General features: G+C 36.8%; 1 protein-coding gene across 1 annotated transcript in view; it reads left to right on the top strand.

Annotated features, from left to right (window-relative positions):
- Positions 1-22,331, top strand: part of REL (REL proto-oncogene, NF-kB subunit) — a 43,110-nt gene that overhangs the window by 14,838 nt on the left and 5,941 nt on the right. Inside the window, exons 4-7 of the mRNA XM_007464143.1 lie at positions 2,705-2,796; positions 14,999-15,139; positions 16,263-16,367; positions 16,481-16,693. Coding sequence (XP_007464205.1) covers positions 2,705-2,796; positions 14,999-15,139; positions 16,263-16,367; positions 16,481-16,693 — 551 coding nt within the window. The remainder of the gene's footprint in view (positions 1-2,704; positions 2,797-14,998; positions 15,140-16,262; positions 16,368-16,480; positions 16,694-22,331) is intronic.

The following is a 22,331-nucleotide window of genomic DNA, read 5'->3' as shown; positions in this document are numbered from 1 at the left end:
TGCGTTATGCGGGCCTCTCACTGTTGTGGCCTCTCCCATTTGCGGAGCACAGGCTCCGGACGCGCAGGCCCAGCGGCCATGGCTCACGGGCCCAGCCGCTCCGCGGCATGTGGGATCCTCCCGAAACGGGGCACGAACCCGCGTCCCCTGCATCGGCAGGCGGACCCTCAAGCACTGCGCCACCAGGGAAGCCCTCATGGATTCTTTTATTCAGTGTATTATAATTGAATTCTAGTCCATTACTAGCATTATTATTTTGATTTTCAAATTGACCCAAACTTGACCAAGGCAAGCCCCTTCACACTGTTTCCTGTGTCCTTTTGACATGTCCCCATCTTTCTTCTAGCACTTCTGTACTTTCTGACACAGCGAAGTGTTCAAGACTTACTCATACTTTTCTTGCCCAAGCCTTGAAATCTTCAGTTGTTTCTAAGGATCCCTGGTTTCTTTCAGTAGGGAATGGTAATAAGGGTGATTGCCTTTTTGACATATTCTCTTAAATAGCTCAAAAGCACCTCAAATAGAATATGCCCCAAACCATGATCTTACCCTGGTCATATATACCTCTTTCCTCTCAAAATTGGTCTTCCAGTGTACCTTGTTTACTAGTTGCTGTAAAAGCCCCAAACATGGGTGTCATCCTTGACACCTCCTCACAGAGGTGCACACGTTGAATTCACTAACAGGTACCTCCTAAATAGGTCTTGAATCTATCCACTTCTCTCCATGACTCCATCACCAACATACTAATTGATCAACTCTCTCCCATCATAGCTTCCCGTGACATAATGTGTATCTCCTTTATAAAACTTGTCATGATTTCAGTTTAGCATCTTGGTGTGTGATTACTTCATGTCTGTTTCACTAGAAAAAAAGTTTCAGCAAACTTTTTCTGTAAAGGACCAGATAGTAAATATTTTAGGCTTTGCAGGCCCTGTGGTCTCTGCTGTACCTGCTCAACTCTGCTGTTGTGGCATGAAAGTACCTGTAGATAATATGCCAACAAATAAGTTTGTTCGAGTAAAACTTTATTTACAAGAACAGGTGTTGGGTCAGATTTAGTCCATGGGCTATAGTTTGCCAACCCCTGCTCTAGACTGTAAGCTCCATGACAGGAGGGATTGTATAATCCCATTACTTACCAGAGTTTTTGGTACATAGTAGGAACCCCAGAACTTGTTGAATGACTATGAATGAATGAGTAATAGATTCAGATAATCTCTGTGATCCTTGGTTTCCTCATGTCAGAATTTCAGTGTGTGAATAGGAGTCAAATATGATTATTCAGATGAAACTGTCAAGTAGTGTATAAATATATAAAAACGAAGAGTTCTTTAAAATCTTCTGTCAAAGAAAAAGTGAGAACCAACCTAAGAATCTTTCAAAGAAGTGGAATACTTTTGAGGAAGACAATCATGATTTCAGGGTTTCAAGAAAGGACTACAAGTTCAAGATTTACTTTTTAATTATTGGAGGCAGAAGAAGGAAATGTTAAAGATATTTTAGGTGCTAACAAAATCAGAGGTGTGGTGAATGTGAAGAGCATGAACAATAATACAACAGCGCATGGAGGGGGCAAACAAGGCAAGCGACCTCCTGGTGCAAAGGGCCATGTCAAGTTTGAACAAATAGTAATGTTAGTATAACCAAGTTTTGCTTCCTTATTCACACCCACCCAACTTTAATGATGTCATGGTTTTTCCATGTGGGAACAAGTATGACTGGTGGTGGTAGGGGAGTTCCCCCCACCATCATCTGTACTACACATATGCAAATTAGTAATATTTGTAGCAGTTGAGAAATTTTCCATAAATGACATTTTGAAACTTTTGTTAAATATTATTGTTAGTATTAAATATCTTTCTAATGAACAAATATGTAGTTTGATGCTTTCTTATGATGAATGATTATTATAACTTCATATGATAGGGCACAAAACATATTCCACTGCTGCTGGCAGTGAAGTCATTTGAAGTCAAAAACGAGATGTCCATGGAGTGGAGAGGTTGAGGTGTAAGAGGATTAGCAGGCACTGTAGCAAACTGCAGAGCCCTGTATAAATGGGGCTGCAGGTGCTTAGCTCCAGCCAGGTGTTTCTGTGCCAATCTACTGTTGCCAGACCTTTAAAATGTTCAAGAGAAGCCAGAAATCCAGAATGTTTTTATGCAGTTACCTGGTTTTTAAATGTTGGTAGCCTACGCACATTTTTTAAAAATGTAGTCAACACTTTTATGAGCTCAGCAAAACTATACCTGTAGGTGTCAGCCTGTGGGCATCTTTTTACAACTTTTGCTTTACATTATCAAATGTACAGATTTTATTGATTTGATTATGAATTCGTTTGGGAGGTGAATTTTAGCTTTTTGGTGTTGCCTTCCTCTTAATCTTTGTCTACTTTGGTATATTTGATGCAGGAATATTAGTAAGATCTAACCATAAAATACTGTATGTAAAAGTGATAAAGTATACACTGCTTTTCTTTTAACAGTTCTCTTAGAAATATAGCCCCATTTTTTTATCCTCACATCTTTATCATAGCAATTGGAAATGTACTTCATGCTTTTAATATCTCCATCTGACATTATGATGACCTTTCAGTGCTGGTTATATGCTTGATTTTTGCAGTATCCTTTAATAAAACCTCATTTATGTGTCCTTGTATTCAGCTATAAGGAAATTTGAAAGTTCTGTGTTTTCCTTCTAGTTTTCAAAATTTGGGTATTCGATGTGTGAAAAAAAAAGAAGTAAAAGAAGCTATTATTTCAAGAATAAGGGCAGGAATCAATCCTTTCAATGGTAAGTATGTTTGATTTAATTATTTCTATTATTTGGATATTGACTTATTGTGATAAATGATTTCTATTTGTATCTTCAACCTGTGCTTTAAAAGCTGTCTTAAGTTCTGTGTTAACTTATATACTTGTCTTACACCTGTAAATGAGGATTGAAGTATCTTTAAAATGCTTCAGTGTTGAAAAAAAAATGTTATTCACACAAGGCTTTCTACTATCAGTGAAGAGTGTCATTGTTTTCTATAAGAAAACCCTCTCAAAAATATTCTGATTCTTTTGGAATGTGGCCTTCCTTTTGCCACTCCAGCAGACAATATATACTCCCCTCTCTGAATATTGAATAGGCACTGTGGTTATAAGGTATTGGAGTGCATTTAACTCAAGGGCATATTCAACAGTGAAACTTAAATTAATCCCAATGTGGAAGTAGTATAGAAATAGTAGCGGCTATAGAAAATATTTTCGTAGTATATTTGTGTGTACGGCTAGATATTTACTGTTCAGTGGATTTTGTTGGGGATGATACTGTCTGGTGTAGCACCTGGTAATGGTGCCACAATTGCTACAGAATAGGTGAGGGCTATATTTCTTGAATAGAAAAATGACTACAAAGCTGACATCCTACACTACAGTGGTCTCCGTTGTAAAGTCATCTGCAGCCACTTAAATATGCATAATTCAGGTATTGAACAACTATAAAATTTTCGAAGAATAGATTTCTTTGTCATATTTAAGATATCCTTATATTGTTAGTTTGCGTTTTTTGTGGATGTTTAAAAATAATTTCAGGGATATGATGATAATTTAAAGAATATGCTCATAGACAAGTAGTGTTTTTATGAATTATAAGGTCTGCATCTCTTTTCTCTAGGTCTTTATTTTTCATACTATTTAGTATAACACAAAAAGCAAAAGTCCCCTTCTTTCTCTTCACTATTACTCACTGTAAGAGACTACTGTTAAATTTGATGTAAATTTTTCTAGAATTTTCTTTATACATGTGTCATGTATATATATACACACACATGTATTTTTTATACAAATGGAGTCATGTTACACTTCCTAATCTACTGCTTCGTACTTTTCACTCAGGAGTATATCTTAAACATCTTTCCATATTAGTACTTATAAATCTAGTTTACTTTTTAACAGTATTCTGTGGTTTGGGTAGGCTTTAATTTGTTTATCTAGTCATCTATTAATAAACATTTAAGTTATTTTCAATTTACTAAAAAAATTCCATTGAATATAGACTTTGAACTCTTGTGTGATTTTTTTAAAAAATTTATTTATTTATTTATTTATTTATTTTTGGCTGTGTTGGGTCTTCGTTGCTGCGCGCGGGCTTTCTCTAGTTGCACTGCGCGGGGGCTACTCTTCGTTGTGGTGTGTGGGCTTCTCATTGTGGTGGCTTCTCTCGTTGTGGAGCATGGGCTCTAGGCACGTGGGCTTCAGTAGTAGTGGCATGCAGGCTCAGTAGTTGTGGTGCATGGTCTTAGTTACTTAGTTGCTCTGCGGCATGTGGGATCTTCCCGGACCAGGGCTCAAACCTGTGTCCCCTGCATTGGCAGGTGGATTCTTAACCACTGGGCCACCAGGGAAGTCCCACTTGTGTGATTTTTTTTTCCTTAAATATTTTCTGTGCCTTCATTTCCTTATTTATAAAGTGGAGATAATAATAGTACCTACTTCATAGGTTGTTATAAGAATTAAATGAAGTAAAATATGTAAAGCACTTATTATGTACTAGGAACTATTCTGAGTGCTTTATGAGTATATGTTATTAATATCATGCCTTGTTCTGGATTGGTAAAAACAAAAATCAGAAAACCCCCCAAACTTCCACAGATGGCCCATCTGCCTTTTGACTCCTGCATTTTCCTTTTTAATGCCCTTTCCACTGGAGTCAGGAGATCTGGATTTGAATTCCAGCATTGCCACTTGTACGTGCTACGTGACTTGGGAAAATTAAGTAACCAAAGCTTTGGTTTTCTCTTCTGTAAAGCAGTGTTGTAATGATTAAATAAAATAGCGTACATAAAGTAGTTAACATTTACTCCTTGACATACAAATAATACTTAGTAAGTGGTAGCTATTATTTATAATCTCCTTGTTTTATACTGCATTATCCCTGTTTCATACTATGCCTAGACTTGATGGCCACTCTAATTTAAAAGTTGGCCTTTTACTTTAGCAATAAATCAAAATTTTAAATGAGCATACTCTTGACCCAGAAATTTTCAACTTTTGAAAATTATCCTAAGGAAATAATACCTGGTGGAGCTAGGATTTGAAAACAGGCAGCCTGGCTCTCGGGCACACTGCTTTATCTCAACTATGCTTGTTTTATTAACTGTTGTATTACCTCCCCGCCCCCCCCATTAGAATAATCTTAGAACAGTGCTTTAGCATATTATTGTGATTAAAAAGTTGCAATGGCTCCTTAAATAGTTTAAAAACGAAATGGCCCTAAATTGGAAATCTTCCACATGTAGCTCCAACATATCTTTCCTACCTTCTTGTCCACTGCTCCTCTTCATGAACCATTCTCTATTCCAGAAAAACTGTTTTGTTCATCTACCCTGACCATCTCTCAGTCGTCTCTGTTCTTCTCACTACCATTGTAGGAATGTAAGCTTACATCAGTTTTTAGCATGGACCGTTATTGGTAGCCTCTAAACTTGTGTTCCTGCCTCTATTCTAGATCACCCTCCAAGCAGTTTATACACTCTACATCCAAAAAGATTCTTTTGAAACCAATATGAATCAGTTCAGAACTCTGCTTATTATCCTTCAGTGACTCCACATCATCTTCACCAGTGACTCTCAATTTGAATGTGCATAGGAATCCCTTAGTACTTGCTAAAAATGTAGAATCCAGGCCACATTTCCCCAAATTTGATAGGTCTGATGTGGGGCCTTGGGCTCTGCATTTTAAGAAGCCTCTAGATCCATGTTTCTTAACTGCAACTCACAGTAGGAAATAGATTTTACTTCTCTACTCAATACATACACATGCACATGTACACACATAGATAAAAAACAATATTCTTCCTACATGCAGTATACTCTCTAATCCATTCCTTTCCATTTGATTTTTTTTTTTTTTTAAAGAAAATGCATGTCCAACCCAGTAAATTAATTTTATGACCAATGGGTCCTAAACTCTTAGTACATGCAGTATGCTTTCTATTCTATTCAATTCCATTTCTTTCTTTTTTTTTTTGAAGACAGTGCTTAATGAACCCACTAAATTAATTTTATGACCATTGGGTTTCAAACTACAATTTGAAAATCTCTGCCCTAGATGATTCTAATGCAAGTGATCCATGGACCACACTTTGAGAAACCCTGATATACTTGCTAGATTCAGTTTCTCAAGCATGGCATTTAAAGCCCTTCATAATCTGATCCTTGTTTTCCATTCCAGCGTCATTTCTAGCTGTCATCCTCTGCCTCAACTTCCTGTCCGTCCTTCCCCTAGCACTGAGTGCACACATGCCATCTGAACTTTTGGCCATTCTGAATTACTTGTCATGTTAGAAGAGCCATATTTTTTCTTGCTACTATGTTCTTATACGTGCAGTTCCTAGCATGAAATGCCTTAATCTACATGGTGAATTCTTTCTGCTCATCCCTCAAGTTTAAGGGACACTTCTTTCAAGCTATCTGTGACCTTCTCAGAGCAAAGTATTCTGTTTTCCCAAAGTGCTGTACATATTCTAATATGGTTAATCCCCCTGAAAAAACTCAAAACCCTTAAAACTAATTAAAATGGTCTGAACTCAGCTATAGACCTTTCTTGGTTGTTTATTCTATGCTATTTTCAGGATATACTGGTAAATTCTACCACTTACGTAGGAATTTGTCAGAGCTGAACTGACACTTTTTTTTTTTTTTGCGGTACGCGGGCTTCTCACTGTTGTGGCCTCTCCCGTTTCGGAGCACAGGCTCCGGACGCGCAGGCTCAGCGGCCATGGCTCACGGGCCCAGCCGCTCCGCGGCATGTGGGATCTTCCCGGCCCGGGGCACGAACCCGTGTCCCCTGCATCGGCAGGCGGACTCTCAACCACTGCGCCACCAGGGAAGCCCGACACTTTTTTATAGATGTATCACTTAACACAGGAAAATTATACTGGTAAAGATAACAAGATACTAGCCGACTTTGTGTTATATCTTTATGATATATAGAAACAATGGAATTGGAAACGTTTAGCAGAATAGGGTCTACAAATTCTGGTCTATAGACTATCTCATTATGACAGTCTGTTCCCTAAAGATCAAATATGTGAAAATACAAAGACTATTAAAATTATTTTTACTTTGCATGTATCTAGGATGTTTTAAGGCGAGTCCTTATCTTTCTTGCCATTAGTTCTTTAAAACAGGAACTGTCTCTTGCAGATAGGGACATATAACAGTCAAGTAGTATTAAACTTGAGGCTTCATGTAAAATACCTGTTCAAATTATCTAATATGTGCTGAAGTCTAAATTGTGTGAGGAATTTATTTCAGGGCTCCATTATCAAATTTTAACAGTGTCCATTTAGCTGGCACCAAAAAAATGTCAGTTAGACTTCATAGGGGACTCTTACTGCAAAAGCAGGGAAAAAATTTTTAATTGTCATTTTCTAGTTATGTATTTAATGACATATAAGGAATTCTAATATTCAGTGATTAAAATCCATAAAGTATTTGCAATTCTGTTTTATTAGTCGCTTTACTTTTTTTCCATGTACAGAGGACATTGAGTTGTTGTGAGAGCACAAAGGCTGTTTTGCAGTTGAGTTTGGGGGGATTATTTTATTTTGGTAGTCTGAAAGGGAATACAGTTTAAAAAGACATGCAGTCTCTTGACAGATTCTTGTCTCTAAAAGTCTGGTTTAATACAAGAAAATAAGAGCCTTTCCTCACCACTTAAAACTTAAAGCCTAAACAGCAAGAAGAAAAAAAAACTCTTGTGTACTTCATTATCCTTCATTGCAGTCATTTTAGAAAGCCTTCTTTATTACCCTGTGCAGAACTTGGGGTGCTTCTTTTATGCCTTCAGTACTCCTTGAGCATACTCCCATTGTAACACTTTTCATGTTACATTATGTAATTTTAGTTTATGCATCTGTTTCTCATCCAGACACTAATCTCACTAAGGGCAGGCTGTCTTTTCATATCTCTATCTAGCATTTGTTTTAGCACATAATAGAAGCCCAATAAATATGTTGAAAGAATGAGTAATTAATGATAGACTGCTATGACCATTTACCTTTTGCCAGGCACACAAGCACTTAAATGTTAGCTTTCATTATAACTATACATTTTAAGTAACAGAAATTAAAAGAATTATAACTAAACTTTGGTTTTTTTCCCTTAAATAAGACATAGCTCTTAAAGTTGTTAATTTATGTACTGTACATTTTTGCCCTGTTAATTACTTTTTAAATTTTAGTAATATTTAGCAATAATTAAAATTTTAGAAAAGTGACATCTCTAGAGCCAGTAGGTGTTATCATTGATTTAAAAAAATTAATCCCTACTTTGAAAACAAATCATGATCATATATTTTTGATAAAAATGAAATTCTTATTGCATATACACTGCTCTTAGGACTAAGGAGTGACATTTATTGCTAAAGATAGATTAAGGAGAATAATTGTTACCTTGTATGTATCTTTTTGATCAAGTATAAAGGGAAATTTTAAACTAGTTTAAGAGAAATTTAAGAGAATTTGATTGGTCTCATGCTTTCTTTTGCTAGATTTTGCAACTATCATTTTTCACATTGCAGAATTTTTAAAATAAGACATTCTGTATCATGCTATATATTTAAAAGCCTACTGCAAGCATTATCTAAGTGGAGGAAACATCCGAAGCATTCACTTTAAAGTTAGGAATGAGAAAGGGATGTGCACTCTTGCCACTTCTATTCCACATTGTACTGGAGATTGTAGCCAGTGCACAGAGCTGATCAAAAATGAAGAAATAAAACTGTAACTATTGGAAGCTATTATTTACAGTGAAAACTCAAAAGGATATACAGATTATTAATTTAATGTTTAAAAGGGTGAATGCATGTACAATTAACATACAAAATTCAGTTACATTTCTATACAGCAGCAGCAAATAATTAAAGAAAATATTGTCAGAAAATATAAAATACCTAGCAACAACTCTAAGAAATGATGATCAAGATTTATTTAGAGAAAATTATAAAATTTTATTATGAGATAATAGAGAACACCTAAATAGATGGAGAGGTATATCATGTTCTTTAATATCAATATTATAAACATTGAATTTTTTCCCAAATTGATATATGGGTTCAGTGAAATTCCAAACAACTCCCAACAAGATTTTTCACTAAAGTGATAAGATGATTCTGAACAGGAAAAGGATAGTTTATAGAGGAGGAATAGTGATGAAAAACTGACCTTATCAGATATTAGGGTTTATTATGAAGAAATACTTATGAGATATTAGGGTTTATTATGAACAAGTACTAATTAAGTAATATTGGAGTAACAATAGACAAATTGACCAGTGGAGTAAAATTGAGAGCCCAGAAACAGACTTAAAATATGAAACTTTAGTAAATGACAGTGGTGGCATGTCAGATCAAGAGAAAGAGAGGAAATATTTGATAAGCAAAGCTGGAAAAAACGATTAAGTTGGATTCCCTACCTCTCGCCATATATAAAAATCAGCTTTCAAATGGATTAAAGATTTTAATGTAAATCAACACTTAGAAAACTCTTAGTATAAAATATTGGTAAATAGATTTTAGTCCTTGGCTTATATAGAAAGACAAGACACAAAGTTTTCTATAAAACAGTTGATAAATTTGATGATGTTTAAAATTTCAGTTTACTGTATTTTTCAGTTCTAGAATTTTGTTTGGTTCCTTTTCCAATAGTTTCAAGTACTCTACTAAACTCTCAATATTGTCTTTAACTCCTTACATATATTAAGTGTAGTTATTTTAAATCATGTATCTGAAAACTTCATTATTTGGAACCTTTGTGGTCTGTTTCTATAGTCTGTTGTTTTTCTTTTCTTTAAAAAAAAAATTACTTTGTCTCTTCTTATGCCTGTTTATTTAGAATAGAATACCAGTCATCTTATATGCAAAGTTGTTTAGGTCCAAGGTGTTTTCTCCCTTCAGAAGACTTTCTTGTGGTGGGTGGCTTGTCACACTAGCAGTCCCAGATCATCTAAAATTAGTGAATGATTTAGGTGAGGTCTGGTATCTCTGCATCCAGTTCACCCTTACTCCTAGGGTATAGCTCCTTCAGAGCCCCAACCAAAGCACTGGGCATTTATCAGATTCTCCATCCTTAGCAGACCCTGAACTCCTTTATTTTTTGCCTGTAGTCTATTGAGAGTTCAACTCGATTTCTCATCCTCTTAGCTACCTCTTACAAAATTGGCAAGCTATATCTGGAAAAAAGAGTCCTCTTATTCTGAACTTACCTCTCTGGGTTTCTGTGATATTGTGATTTATAATAAATACATCTTCATTCCCATTCCTGGTTTATTAACAAGTTTGTTTTTCTTTCATGTGCTATTTTAAAAGATTTTAAATAAACTTTTCTTGAGGTCTCATTTACATACAGTAGGATCTACCCAGATATATGTAACACCACCACAATCAAGATAAGGAATATTTCTACTACCGCCACTATTAACTACAAAATTTCCTTGTCCACTTCCTGGCCAATACCCTCTCCCATCTCTGGCTCCAGTCAGCTATTAATTTGCTTTCTGTTGCCATCAATTAATCTTTTCTAGAATTTTCATAGAAATGGATCATGTGGTATATATTTTATATCTAGTTCCTTTTGCTGACATAATGTTTTTGAGATGCATACATGTTTGTGTATATATCCATAGTTCTTTTTTATTGTATAGCTGTCACAGTTTATCCATTCACATAGGTTTGTTTTTAAACTTGTCAGTATATTTTTGAGTTTATTGATTACTCATCTTTGGAATTGGGAAACATTAATGTCTTCAACTCTAAATTTATAATGCTATAAAAAAATTATTTTGGGGCTTCCCTGGTGGTGCAGTGGTTGAGAATCTGCCTGCCAATGCAGGGAACACGGGTTCGAGCCCTGGTCTGGGAAGATCCCACATGCAGCGGAGCGACTGGGCCCATGAGCCACAACTACTGAGTCTGTGCATCTGGAGCCTGTGCTCCTCAACAAGAGAGGCCGTGACAGTGAGAGGCCCGCACACCACGATGAAGAGTGGCCCCCACTCACCACAACTAGAGAAAGCCCTCGCACAGAAACGAAGACCCAACACAGCCAAAAATAAATAAATAAATAAATTTATTAAAAAAAAAAAATTATTTTGAAGAGGTCGATCTCTCATTGCCTACCTAATTGTGCCAGGAGAGTATGCTGCTGTGGTACAGGTGTTTGTATCATAACATTTGACCTTTTAGTTGTACAAATATGTTTTTGTAGGCTCTTTGAAATGCTAGGCTTAAGATTGCTGATAATGGAATAATCTGTAATGTTGTGATAGCTACTGAGTGTAGTTTAAAATAAAAACAGTCAAAAGTACATATGGACGTTCCTTAAAAAACTAAAAATAGAACTACCATACAACCCAGCAATCCCACTGCTGGGTATATACCCTGAGAAAACCATAATTCAAAAAGGTCATGTACCAAAATGTTAAGTATGGAAACACAAAAGACCTCGAATAGCCAAAGCAATCTTGAGAATGAAAAACGGAGCTGGAGGAATCAGGCTCCCTGACTTCAGACTATACTACAAAGCTACAGTAATCAAGACAGTATGGTACTGGCACAAAACCAGAAATATAGATCAATGGAACAGGATAGAAAGCCCAGAGATAAACCCACGCACATATGGTCACCTTATCTTTGATAAAGGAGGCAGGAATGTACAGTGGAGAAAGGACAGCCTCTTCAATAAGTGGTGCTGGGAAAACTGGACAGGTACATGTAAAAGTATGAGATTAGAACACTCCCTAACACCATACACAAAAATAAGCTCAAAATGGATTAAAGACCTAAATGTAAGGCCAGAAACTATCAAACTCTTAGAGGAAAACATAGGCAGAACACTCTATGACATAAATCACAGCAAGATCCTTTTTGACCCACCTCCTAGAGAAATGGAAATAAAAACAAAAATAAACAAATGGGACCTAATGAAACTTCAAAGCTTTTGCACAGCAAAGGAAACCATAAACAAGACCAAAAGACAACCCTCAGAATGGGAGAAAATATTTGCAAATGAAGCAACTGACAAAGGATTAATCTCCAAAATTTACAAGCATCTCATGCAGCTTAATAACAAAAAAACAAACAACCCAATCCAAAAATGGGCAGAAGACCTAAATAGACATTTCTACAAAGAAGATATACAGATTGCCAACAAACACATGAAAGAATGCTCAATATCATTAATCATTAGAGAAATGCAAATCAAAACTACAATGAGATATCATCTCACACCAGTCAGAATGGCCATCATCAAAAAAATCAAGAAACAATAAATGCTGGAGAGGGTGTGGTGAAAAGGGAACACTCTTGCACTGCTGGTGGGAATGTGAATTGGTACAGCCAGTATGGAGAACAGTATGGAGGTTCCTTAAAAAACTACAAATAGAACTACCATATGACCCAGCAATCCCACTACTGGGCATATACCCTGAGAAAACCATAATTCAAAAAGAGTCATGTACCAAAATGTTCATTGCAGCTCTATTTACAATAGCCAGGAGATGGAAGCAACCTAAGTGTCCATCATTGGATGAATGGATAAAGAAGATGTGGCACATATATACAATGGAATATTACTCAGCTATAAAGATAAACAAAGTTGAGTTATTTGTAGTGAGGTGGATGGACCTAGAGTCTGTCATACAGAGTGAAGTAAGTCAGAAAGAGAAAGACAAATACCATATGCTAACACATATATATGGAATCTAAGAAAAAAAAATGTCATGAAGAACCTAGGGGTAAGACGGGAATAAAGACACAGACCTACTAGAGAATGGACTTGAGGATATGGGGAGGGGGAAGGGTAAGCTGTGACAAAGTGAGAGAGTGGCATGGACATATATACACTACCAAACGTAAAATGGATAGCTAGTGGGAAGCAGCCGCATAGCACAGGGAGATCGGCTCGGTGCTTTGTGACCACCTAGAGGGTTGGGATAAGGGAGGGTGGGAAGGAGGGAGACGCGAGAGGGAGGAGATACGGGAACATATGTGTATGTGTAACTGATTCACTTTGTTATAAAGCAGAAACTAACACACCATTGTAAAGCAGTTATACTCCAATAAAGTTGTAAAAATAAAAATGTTAAAAGAAGATAAATAAATAAAGGTATATATGTGTTTGTATGTATGTATGTATGTATGTAATAGGACTAAATACTCCAAGTAAAAGATCAATATTATCAGACTAGATTTAAAAAAAAAAAAAGGTACATTGTCATTTTTATTAGTTATTGCTAATTGTAAAGAATTGGGGTTTTGGGCTTCCCTGTTGGCGCAGCGGTTAAGAATCCGCCTGCCAATGCAGGGGACACGGGTTCAAACCCTGGTCTGGGAAGATCCCACATGCCGCAGAGCAGCTAAGCCCATGTGCCACAACTACTGAGCCTGCGCTTTAGAGCCCACGAACCACTACTTAGCCCGCGTGCCACAACTACTGAAGCCTGCGTGCCTAGAGCCCATGCTCCACAACAAGAGAAGCCACTGAAATGAGAAGCCCGCACACCGCAACGAAGAGTGGTCCCCGCTCGCCGCAACTAGAGAAAGCCCGTGTGCAGCAACGAAAACCCAACACAGCCAAAAATAAATTAATTAATTAATTTAAAAAAGAGAGAATTGGGGTTTTAACTGTTTTCAAATTTAGTGTTTCAAATTTCAATACTTTCTGAAAACTAAAAATGTTCGTATAATTTAATATGTGTATTTCATGCTTTTTAAAAATACGGCTATGTTAGTTATGGTTGATTGCTGCACCTTATAGTATCTTTGAAAAGGCAGTAATATTCTCCTTTGGAACTGGATTTCTTTAAAATAGCAATTTAACAAACTGTCATTATATTATATTCTGTAATAAAGAATGTTTAAAAACTTTTTTCAGAACTGTAAAATTTTCCTGCTGTACCTTTTTTTTTTTTTAAGCAAACCTAGTTTGCACATAAAATTTCTTATGGAAACAAGCTGACTTACCTCCTCTAGTATCCTCTTGGTATTTAATCCCTAAAATATTGATCTCAGTTTTTGTAGATATTCCTGTGTATGTCATTTTTATGCAAAACATATGTAAAATATTCTAATAGAATTCAGTTTTTAAGAGCATAGGCTCTGGATTCAATGGCCTGAGTTTGAATTCTTCTGTGCCACTTCTTAGCTGTGAAATGTTGGACAAGTAATTTAATTTAATTTTTTTCTTTTTTAGTAAATTTATTTATTTTGGCTGCGTTGCTGCCTGAGGGCTTTCTCTAGTTGCGGCGAGCGGGGGCTGCTCTTCGTTGTGGTGCACGGGCTTCTCATTGCAATGGCTTCTCTTGTTGTGGAGCACAGGCTGTAGGCTCACGGGCTTCAGTAGTTGTGGCTCGCGGGCTCTAGAGCGCAGGCTCAGTAGTTGTGGCGCATGGGCTTAGTTGCTCCGCAGCATGTGGGATCTCCCCAGACCAGGGATCGAACCTGTGTTTCTTGCATTGGCAGGCAGATTCTTAACCACTGCGCCACCTGGGAAGTCCCAATTTCATTTCTTTAAAATCAGTTCCTCATCTGTAAAATGGAGTAATTCTTATATAGATTTTGGAGATAATTTACAGAGTCCTTAATACATGACTGGACTAAATACATATTTGTTGAATTAATGAATGAATGCCTATTCTCTGTTGTATATAACCTGCAACCATTTTTGTAAAAATTTGATTTATGTCAATTTTGGATTCTGCTCTAAATTTCACATGACTGGGGTAGTTACTTCCTGACCATGGTCATAACTTAACAAATTATGTTGGATAGTGACTATATGATGAAAAGGATAAAAGGCAGTCTTGAGATTATGTACCATTCTATTTTTGTTACGACAGATTTGGATGCTACTAAAGGTTATAGGCTATATTGGGCAGGGAGGAGGACTTAGCAGGATTTTAGTTCTATGTGACTATTCTGTATTCTTAAAAAAATAAATACTTTTCAGTCGCTGAGCAAGAGCTGCTTGATATTGAAGACTGTGACCTCAATGTGGTGAGATTATGTTTTCAAGTCTTCCTCCCTGACGAACGTGGTAATTTGACAACTGCTGTACCTCCTGTTGTCTCTAACCCAATTTATGACAACCGTAAGTAATTTATTTTCTTGTATTTGTAGACTTAGCTCTTTAAAATGATTTTTTAAAGTGTTTTTGTAATTAGAAAAAGAGTGTTCATTATAGGAAAAATTCAAACATTACAGGGTAGATGTTATCTATCTGAAGTAGATAATGAGGAGAGTAAACCTCCTATACATCTCATCCTCCAAAGATATTTCATCGGCTGCTTCATATATATACAAATACCTCGTTTCATCATCATCACCATCATTCACACAATATATTTTTGGCAACTTTTTGAAAAATCGTCATTGATTTTTTTTTTAACTTTTTTTTTTCTCCTCTTAGCAACATATCTTGAACCTCTTTACCTTTCAGGTACCTTATTCTTTTCGGTAGCTGCATATTTCCGTATATCATAATTTTACTAAATCATTACCCTATTACAAGACATTTGGTTTGTTTCCTTCTCAATTCTTTTCTTTTTGCTTTAGCAAATTGTTCTGCAGTAAATATCCCACATGTGCATATCTTGTGCAAATGTCTCTAGCATAAATTTGTAGAAGTGTTGGCAAATGCTAGATCAAAGGATATGGATATTTATAGTGTTAAAAGATTATGAAATTGCCCTCAAATATTTGTGTTTGTATACTCTTATATATGCACCCACCAGTGGTGTATGACTATACCAGTTTTACATGTAGAAGGATAGTGGGCCATAGAACTATAAAGGTAAATCAGAATATCCTCATCATGGAGAGCTTTGAATGCCAGGGAATTATTGGAATAATGTTGACCAGATAATAGGAAGCATGAAAACTGCATTGCCACAGGGTTATGGTCATGATTTTAAAAGATTAATCTGATGACAGTGTATAGGATGGATAGGACGAATCAGAATTTAGAAGCAAGCAGATTTAATTAGAGGACATGTCATTGCCTAGAAATGAAGTCATAACACTCTAAACCAGGGTAATGCCCTTAAGAAAAGAAAGGGACAGATGTGGATGATTAAGGTATTGAGTGCCCTTAATTTATTTATACTCTAAAGCTTTTATCTATCCTGTAAGTTGTTTTCCTAAAATTCTCCATCAGAAAGGAATAAGACATATTACTAAGGTAGCAACCCATTAAAAATATCCTTTATATTTAGGTGCTCCTAATACTGCAGAATTAAGGATTTGTCGTGTAAACAAGAACTGTGGAAGTGTCAGAGGAGGAGATGAAATATTTCTACTCTGTGACAAAGTTCAGAAAGGTATTTTTTTGTTGTTTTTTTGTTTGTTTGTTTCATTGAATTCAGAATATATTTTAGATTGACAGATACATTTTACTTTCTTTTCCCATTGTTACTTGCTTTCTATTCACTAGATGACATAGAAGTTCGGTTTGTGTTGAACGATTGGGAAGCAAAAGGTATCTTTTCACAAGCTGATGTACACCGTCAAGTAGCCATTGTTTTCAAGACTCCACCATATTGCAAAGCTATAACGGAACCGGTAACAGTAAAAATGCAGTTGCGAAGACCTTCTGACCAGGAAGTTAGTGAATCTATGGATTTTAGATACCTGCCAGACGAAAAAGGTATGACTTTTTCATGGTAATGTTTTATATATTTCTTGAAGTTAGTCCTGCTAAGAACATTTTCTTGTAAGATACACTTGAATACAGTTGTGTTTATTCATAATTTATGTTTCTTTTCCTGAAAGTTTTTGGTTGATTTTTGACTGATCTTTGTGCTCTTTGAATCTCTTCCTTAGGAAAGGTATCTGGAATAATTTCAAAGTATCTAAACTGTTTATCAAAATTTGTTTTACATTTGAGATTCTATTTTGGTCCTTATTGTGCCCTCTTGATAGATGGCATACTTGCCACTCAGAAAGTGGTCTCCATTTTGGCCCTTATCTGCCATTATTGCATTAATTGACATTGGTGACTTGTAGGTGTTATAAGAAAACAAGATGATTATTATAAACTAATTTTTACTAAGAAAAATATCCTTTATTACTGACTTGGGATGTAGTTTGTGACACTTATAAATCCATCTTATGTACATTTTTGCATTAATTGACATTGGTGACTTGTAGGTGTTATAAGAAAACAAGATGATTATTATAAACTAATTTTTACTAAGAAAAATATCCTTTATTACTGACTTGGGATGTAGTTTGTGACACTTATAAATCCATCTTATGTACATTTATTTATTTATTTTATTTTATTTTATTTTTTAACATCTTTATTGGGGTATAATTGCTTTACAATGGTGTGTTAGTTTCTGCTTTATAACAGAGTGAGTCAGTTATACATATATATATGTTCCCATATCTCTTCCCTCTTTGTCTCCCTCCCTCATCAGAGGTTGTTGGGAAGGTTGTTAAAACCCAAATTTGCAACTGGAATGCTTGCTGAAAGCACCTGGTTACCTCAGCAGTCAATATAAATTACAGAGGCTTTCGTCCTTATCCCCTCCTGGGGCACGTGGAGCACAGCCCTAAGGGAACTCCTATTACTCTTTTTTCCAGTGCTCCAGGAGACGTGCACATCTGTTGTTGACACATGTGGAACCTCAGCTCTCCCACCACCTCTCACACTGTTGATGTGATCATGATATTTTCAAACCTAAGGAAGGACCTCCAGGCAGAAGGAAGACACACCTGACACAATTAAAACCAAAACAGTTGGCACACTGGGATACAGATGAGGAATTTACTGCCTTTCTCTGTACACTCCGAGCTGCTGGATGTTAGTGAAGGGTTAAGCTAAGGACAAAATTAAAGAATTGTATCTGTTTTCTTATTACATGAAGAGGTTGCATCACTTGGTTTTTCCTTAAAATCTCTGACCATAAAATTGTGACCCTTTCCTAATTTACCTGGGCTACTTCAAGTTTACTTTGGGGAACTCCTTTCCACAGACAGATTGACATTGCCTTTTAGGATCTTGCAATGCATGCTGGTTAAGAATCTTAGCCTGGGAACCACCCGGACCTGGGTCTGATACTTGACTCACCGCCTACTTACTAGCTGGGTGACCTCAGGCAAGTAGCTTCCCCTCGGCAAGCCCATCTCCTTATCTGTAAAGCAGGTAGGACACCCCACTGCCAGCCTGGGAGTATTCTTGTGAGGATTCAGAGAGACCTTGGTATCAAGTCTTCCTCTCGGTGACCGACGCATAGTTAAGTACTCAATAGTTTCTTTGTTTTTACCATTGTAATTGTTTTACAAAAGAGAGTCGAACAGATAAAATGCACAAGCTGACCTGTAACATAATTGAAAAACTTAAGGCAATGCACATGTATTTTGGCAGTTTAGAATGTGATAACTGGACAAACGTTTCTTCCTTGTTGAGTGCTCAGCAAAGTCTGCATACTGTGCTATTAGAAATGCCTGTTATAAGGGGAACAGACCTCCACCAGGTTCATAGTATCATTTGAATTTGAAGGCATTCCTTTCTCACAAAAGGAATTGCCATTTGAAAGGACAAGTCCCTATGAGGAGTAGAACAGACAGCAGAAGGTCTTGGCTTTTAGCTGCCTGAGCCATCTCAAATAATTCATCCAGTCTTCTTGACCTCTGCTTCAACCTCTCTGTCCAGGAAAGCAACAGGTATATTGCATGCAAGGAGGTTACTGATTCCTTCAAGTTTGATTTTGGGGTCAGATAGAACTAGCTTCAAATTCTAGCTGCACAGCATGCAAGCTGTGTGGCTAATGATTTTGAGCCCTAGTTTATGCCTCTGGGAGGAGATTAATGGGGTACCTTCCTGATAGGTTTGCTGGGAGGATTAAAAGAGAGCAAATTGCCCAAGCTTTGCAAATGGCAGCTAATAAAATAATGAAAACTTTTTGCTTTCAGAACTCTATCTTAAATTGAGGACTCCAAAGAGCTTCTGTGACTATTATTAATTTTTAATTAAAAGTAAGTTAAAATTTATTTTATTACTATGAGAAACAAAATGAGAAACTTTAAAAATATTTGTGTATTAATTTAAAAATCACAGCAAACTCTTAATATGCTAACATAAAAATACATTTTTAATAAAAAGTAACTTTTTTTAAAAAAAGGAACAAAAGAGAAGACTTCATTAGTTTTTTTTTTTCAAGTCCCTTTAATGTCTTAGTAGGAAGGAGTGGAATTCTCATATCTGCTTCCACTAAAATCTGTTGCAGTATCACACATTACTTAGCTTCTGGAAAACTCCACTTTACACCCTAGATGGAATGAAAGCAGAGAAAAGCAAATAATACCTTGGCATTATAAAAATAGTTTTGACCTCATGGACTCCCTGAAAGGGACTCAGGGACCCCCCACTCTTTGAAAACAACCGACTTGGGACAACTGTCTTTCAAACTCTCAAACTGTAGATGATCCAAAGGCTTATGTAGAAAAAGAATGTTACAATGCATAAGAGAAAGAGAAACATCAAGGCCAAGAATATAGAATATCTGAGTCCCACTGAAGAATTTACTTTTAGAAATAAGCTTGTACTCAAGTACGGGGCAGGAGAACAGCAGGAGCCCGAACATATTTACAGAATCAGGCAAGTATCAGGCAAATATATTCTCCAAACAGACTGGACAAACTTGTGATGCCAGTAATCCAGACATCACAGATCACTGCTTCTATGTCTCTTTCTCCGTTCTCCACCACTCCACACCAGCACTGCAGGAAAATACCCATTTGCTCTCTGGATTATCGAATGTTGTAGTTATACCCCACCAGGGCATGGTGACTCAAACCCAGAAAAACTCATGGGTTTTTCAAACACACAGACCTGGGTTCAAAGGCTCGAATTGCCACTTAAGAGCTATGTAGTCTTGGAAAAGTTACTTAAATTTACTGAATCTCATGTATATGATGGGGATTGTGATGGACTAAAAATGACCATATTCTCTGCAACTCCTCCCATCAAAAGTGTGGAATGCAATGGAATACTACTCAGCCATAAAAAAGAAACCTTACCATTTGCAATAACATGGATGAATCTAGAGGGCATTATACTAAATAAGTCAGACAAAGACAAATACCACATGTGATCTCACTTATATGCAGAATCTAAAAAACTAAACAAAATGAAAACAGACTCATAGATACAGAGAATAAATGGATGGCTGCCAGAGGGGAGGGTGGGTGAAATAGCTGAAGAGGATTAAGAGGTATAAACCTCCAGTTATAAAATAAATAAGCCTGAGGATGGAATGTATAGCACAATAATGGTCAATAATACTGTCATAACTTTGTATGTGGACAGATGGTTACTAGATTTCTCGTGTGATCATTTCATAATGTATGCAAGTCAAATCTCTATGTAGTACACATGAAACTAACATAATATTGTATGTCCACTATCTTTCAATAAGATTTTTTTTAATTAATTAAATTTATTTAACACACATAGAGCTAATTCAAGTAATCTCCTTCTTGAGTGAGCTTTGGAGTTTTTGTCTTCAAGGAATTTGCCCATTTCAAGAAAGTAATCAAATTTTTTAGCAAAGTTGTTTATTATATTCTCTTAATCCTTCTAATGATGTAGATCTCTAGTGATATTTTTTCACTCCTTACACATAATGTATATATTCTACCTTTTTTTTGAATTTTTGAATTTTATTTATTTTTTTATACAGCAAATTCTTATTACTTATTCATTTTATACATATTAGTGTATATACGTCAGTCCCAATCTCCCAATTCATCAATAATGAATCTTTCAATAAGATTTTTTGAAAGTTGAAGTCTATTTTCTCATGTCTTGAATTGGGCTGGCGCTGAGTCTGCATCACTCTATGTGGTCGAAGCGGCAATACTTAACTTTTGAGCATGGTTTCAAGAGGCCCTGCAGCTTCCACACTTACCCTGTGGAACCCTGAGGCCCCCGTGCTGTGATGAAAGATTCCATGGAGGAAGAGGGCCAGCCATCTCTGGTGAGGCCCCAGACATCTTATCCCATCCAGCCTCAGCCAAGCAGCCATATGGAGAGTTCCGGTGAAAACAGCAGAACCACCACCCATTCAGCCCACAGAACTGTGAGAAATGATCATTCTGTTTTAGGCTACTAAATAGATGGGTAGTTTCTAGGGTGACCAATTTGTCCCAGTTTGCCTGGGACTTGCCCACTTTTAGCTGCCAGTCCCACATCCCAAGAAACCCCTCAGCCCTAGTTGGTCACCTATTTGTAGCACAATTGCAAATACCTTACACAGGAATAAGAGCGTTCAACTCAGTGTTTGAGAGAATTAAGTGAAATGATGAGGTAAAGGCAAAATATAGACAGAGCCCATAAAATGAAAGGTTTTGTTTTTCTTTTCAATTTATAAAATAACTTTATAATAATTTATAATTACTCTATCTTTAATAAAATAATATTTCCATAGCTAATTAAAATTTGATCTTTTATCTTTGTCTATAACTGAACTTCTCATTCAGGGCCCTAATTGCTTTTTTTCTTTTTTTAAATTAGTTTATTTATTTTTGGCTGCGTTGGGTCTTCGTTGCTGCACGCGGCTTTCTCTAGTTGCGGCGAGCGGCGGCTACTCTTCGTTGCTATGCGCGGGCTTCTCATTGTGGTGGCTTCTCTTGTTGCGGAGCACGGGCTCTAGGCACGTGGGCTACAGTAGTTGGGGCACATGGGCTCAGTAATTCTGGCTCGCAGGCTCTAGAGCTCAGGCTCAGTAGCTGTGGCGCACGGGCTTAGCTGCTCTGCGGCATGTGGGATCTTCCCGGACCAGGGCTCGAACCCGTGTCCCCTGCATTGGCAGGCGGATTCTGAACCACTGCACCACCAGGGAAGTCCCGGGACCTAATTGCTTTAAATATACCAGAGAGCATTCTCTGCTGGAGAATGCTGCATTTTCAGCTAAGCACGAAGGTAGCAGGCCCCTGGGAAATTATGAACCAAAAAGAGAAAGAAAACATTGGACTTAGCTAAATTCAAACTGGCTGTGAGTTCTCAAAAGAGTATCACTGTTGAAGATGGAAAACACTTAATATTATGTCATTCTGGGTGGGTCTAGAACAGGACCTTTTTTTGGACAATATTTTTCCCCAGGGGCATGTCTAGTGAAAACATAATCCACGGAGATGATCTGCAGATAAGGTCAATGCCATGTGCCCACAAAAAGGCAGAATCTCGGGGGCCTACTGGTTAAGAGAGTTGAAACCTTTGAAACTCTATTTTAGAGCTTTCCTTAGGAAGAAAAGTGGGAGGCTGGGGTGGTGGTGGG

The sequence above is a fragment of the Lipotes vexillifer genome, unplaced genomic scaffold (genome assembly GCF_000442215.2).
Source record: "Lipotes vexillifer unplaced genomic scaffold, Lipotes_vexillifer_v1.1 scaffold311, whole genome shotgun sequence".
NCBI lineage: Eukaryota > Metazoa > Chordata > Mammalia > Artiodactyla > Lipotidae > Lipotes > Lipotes vexillifer.
Note: the sequence above shows the minus strand (reverse complement) of the source record. Positions and strands in the feature narration are given on the sequence as shown.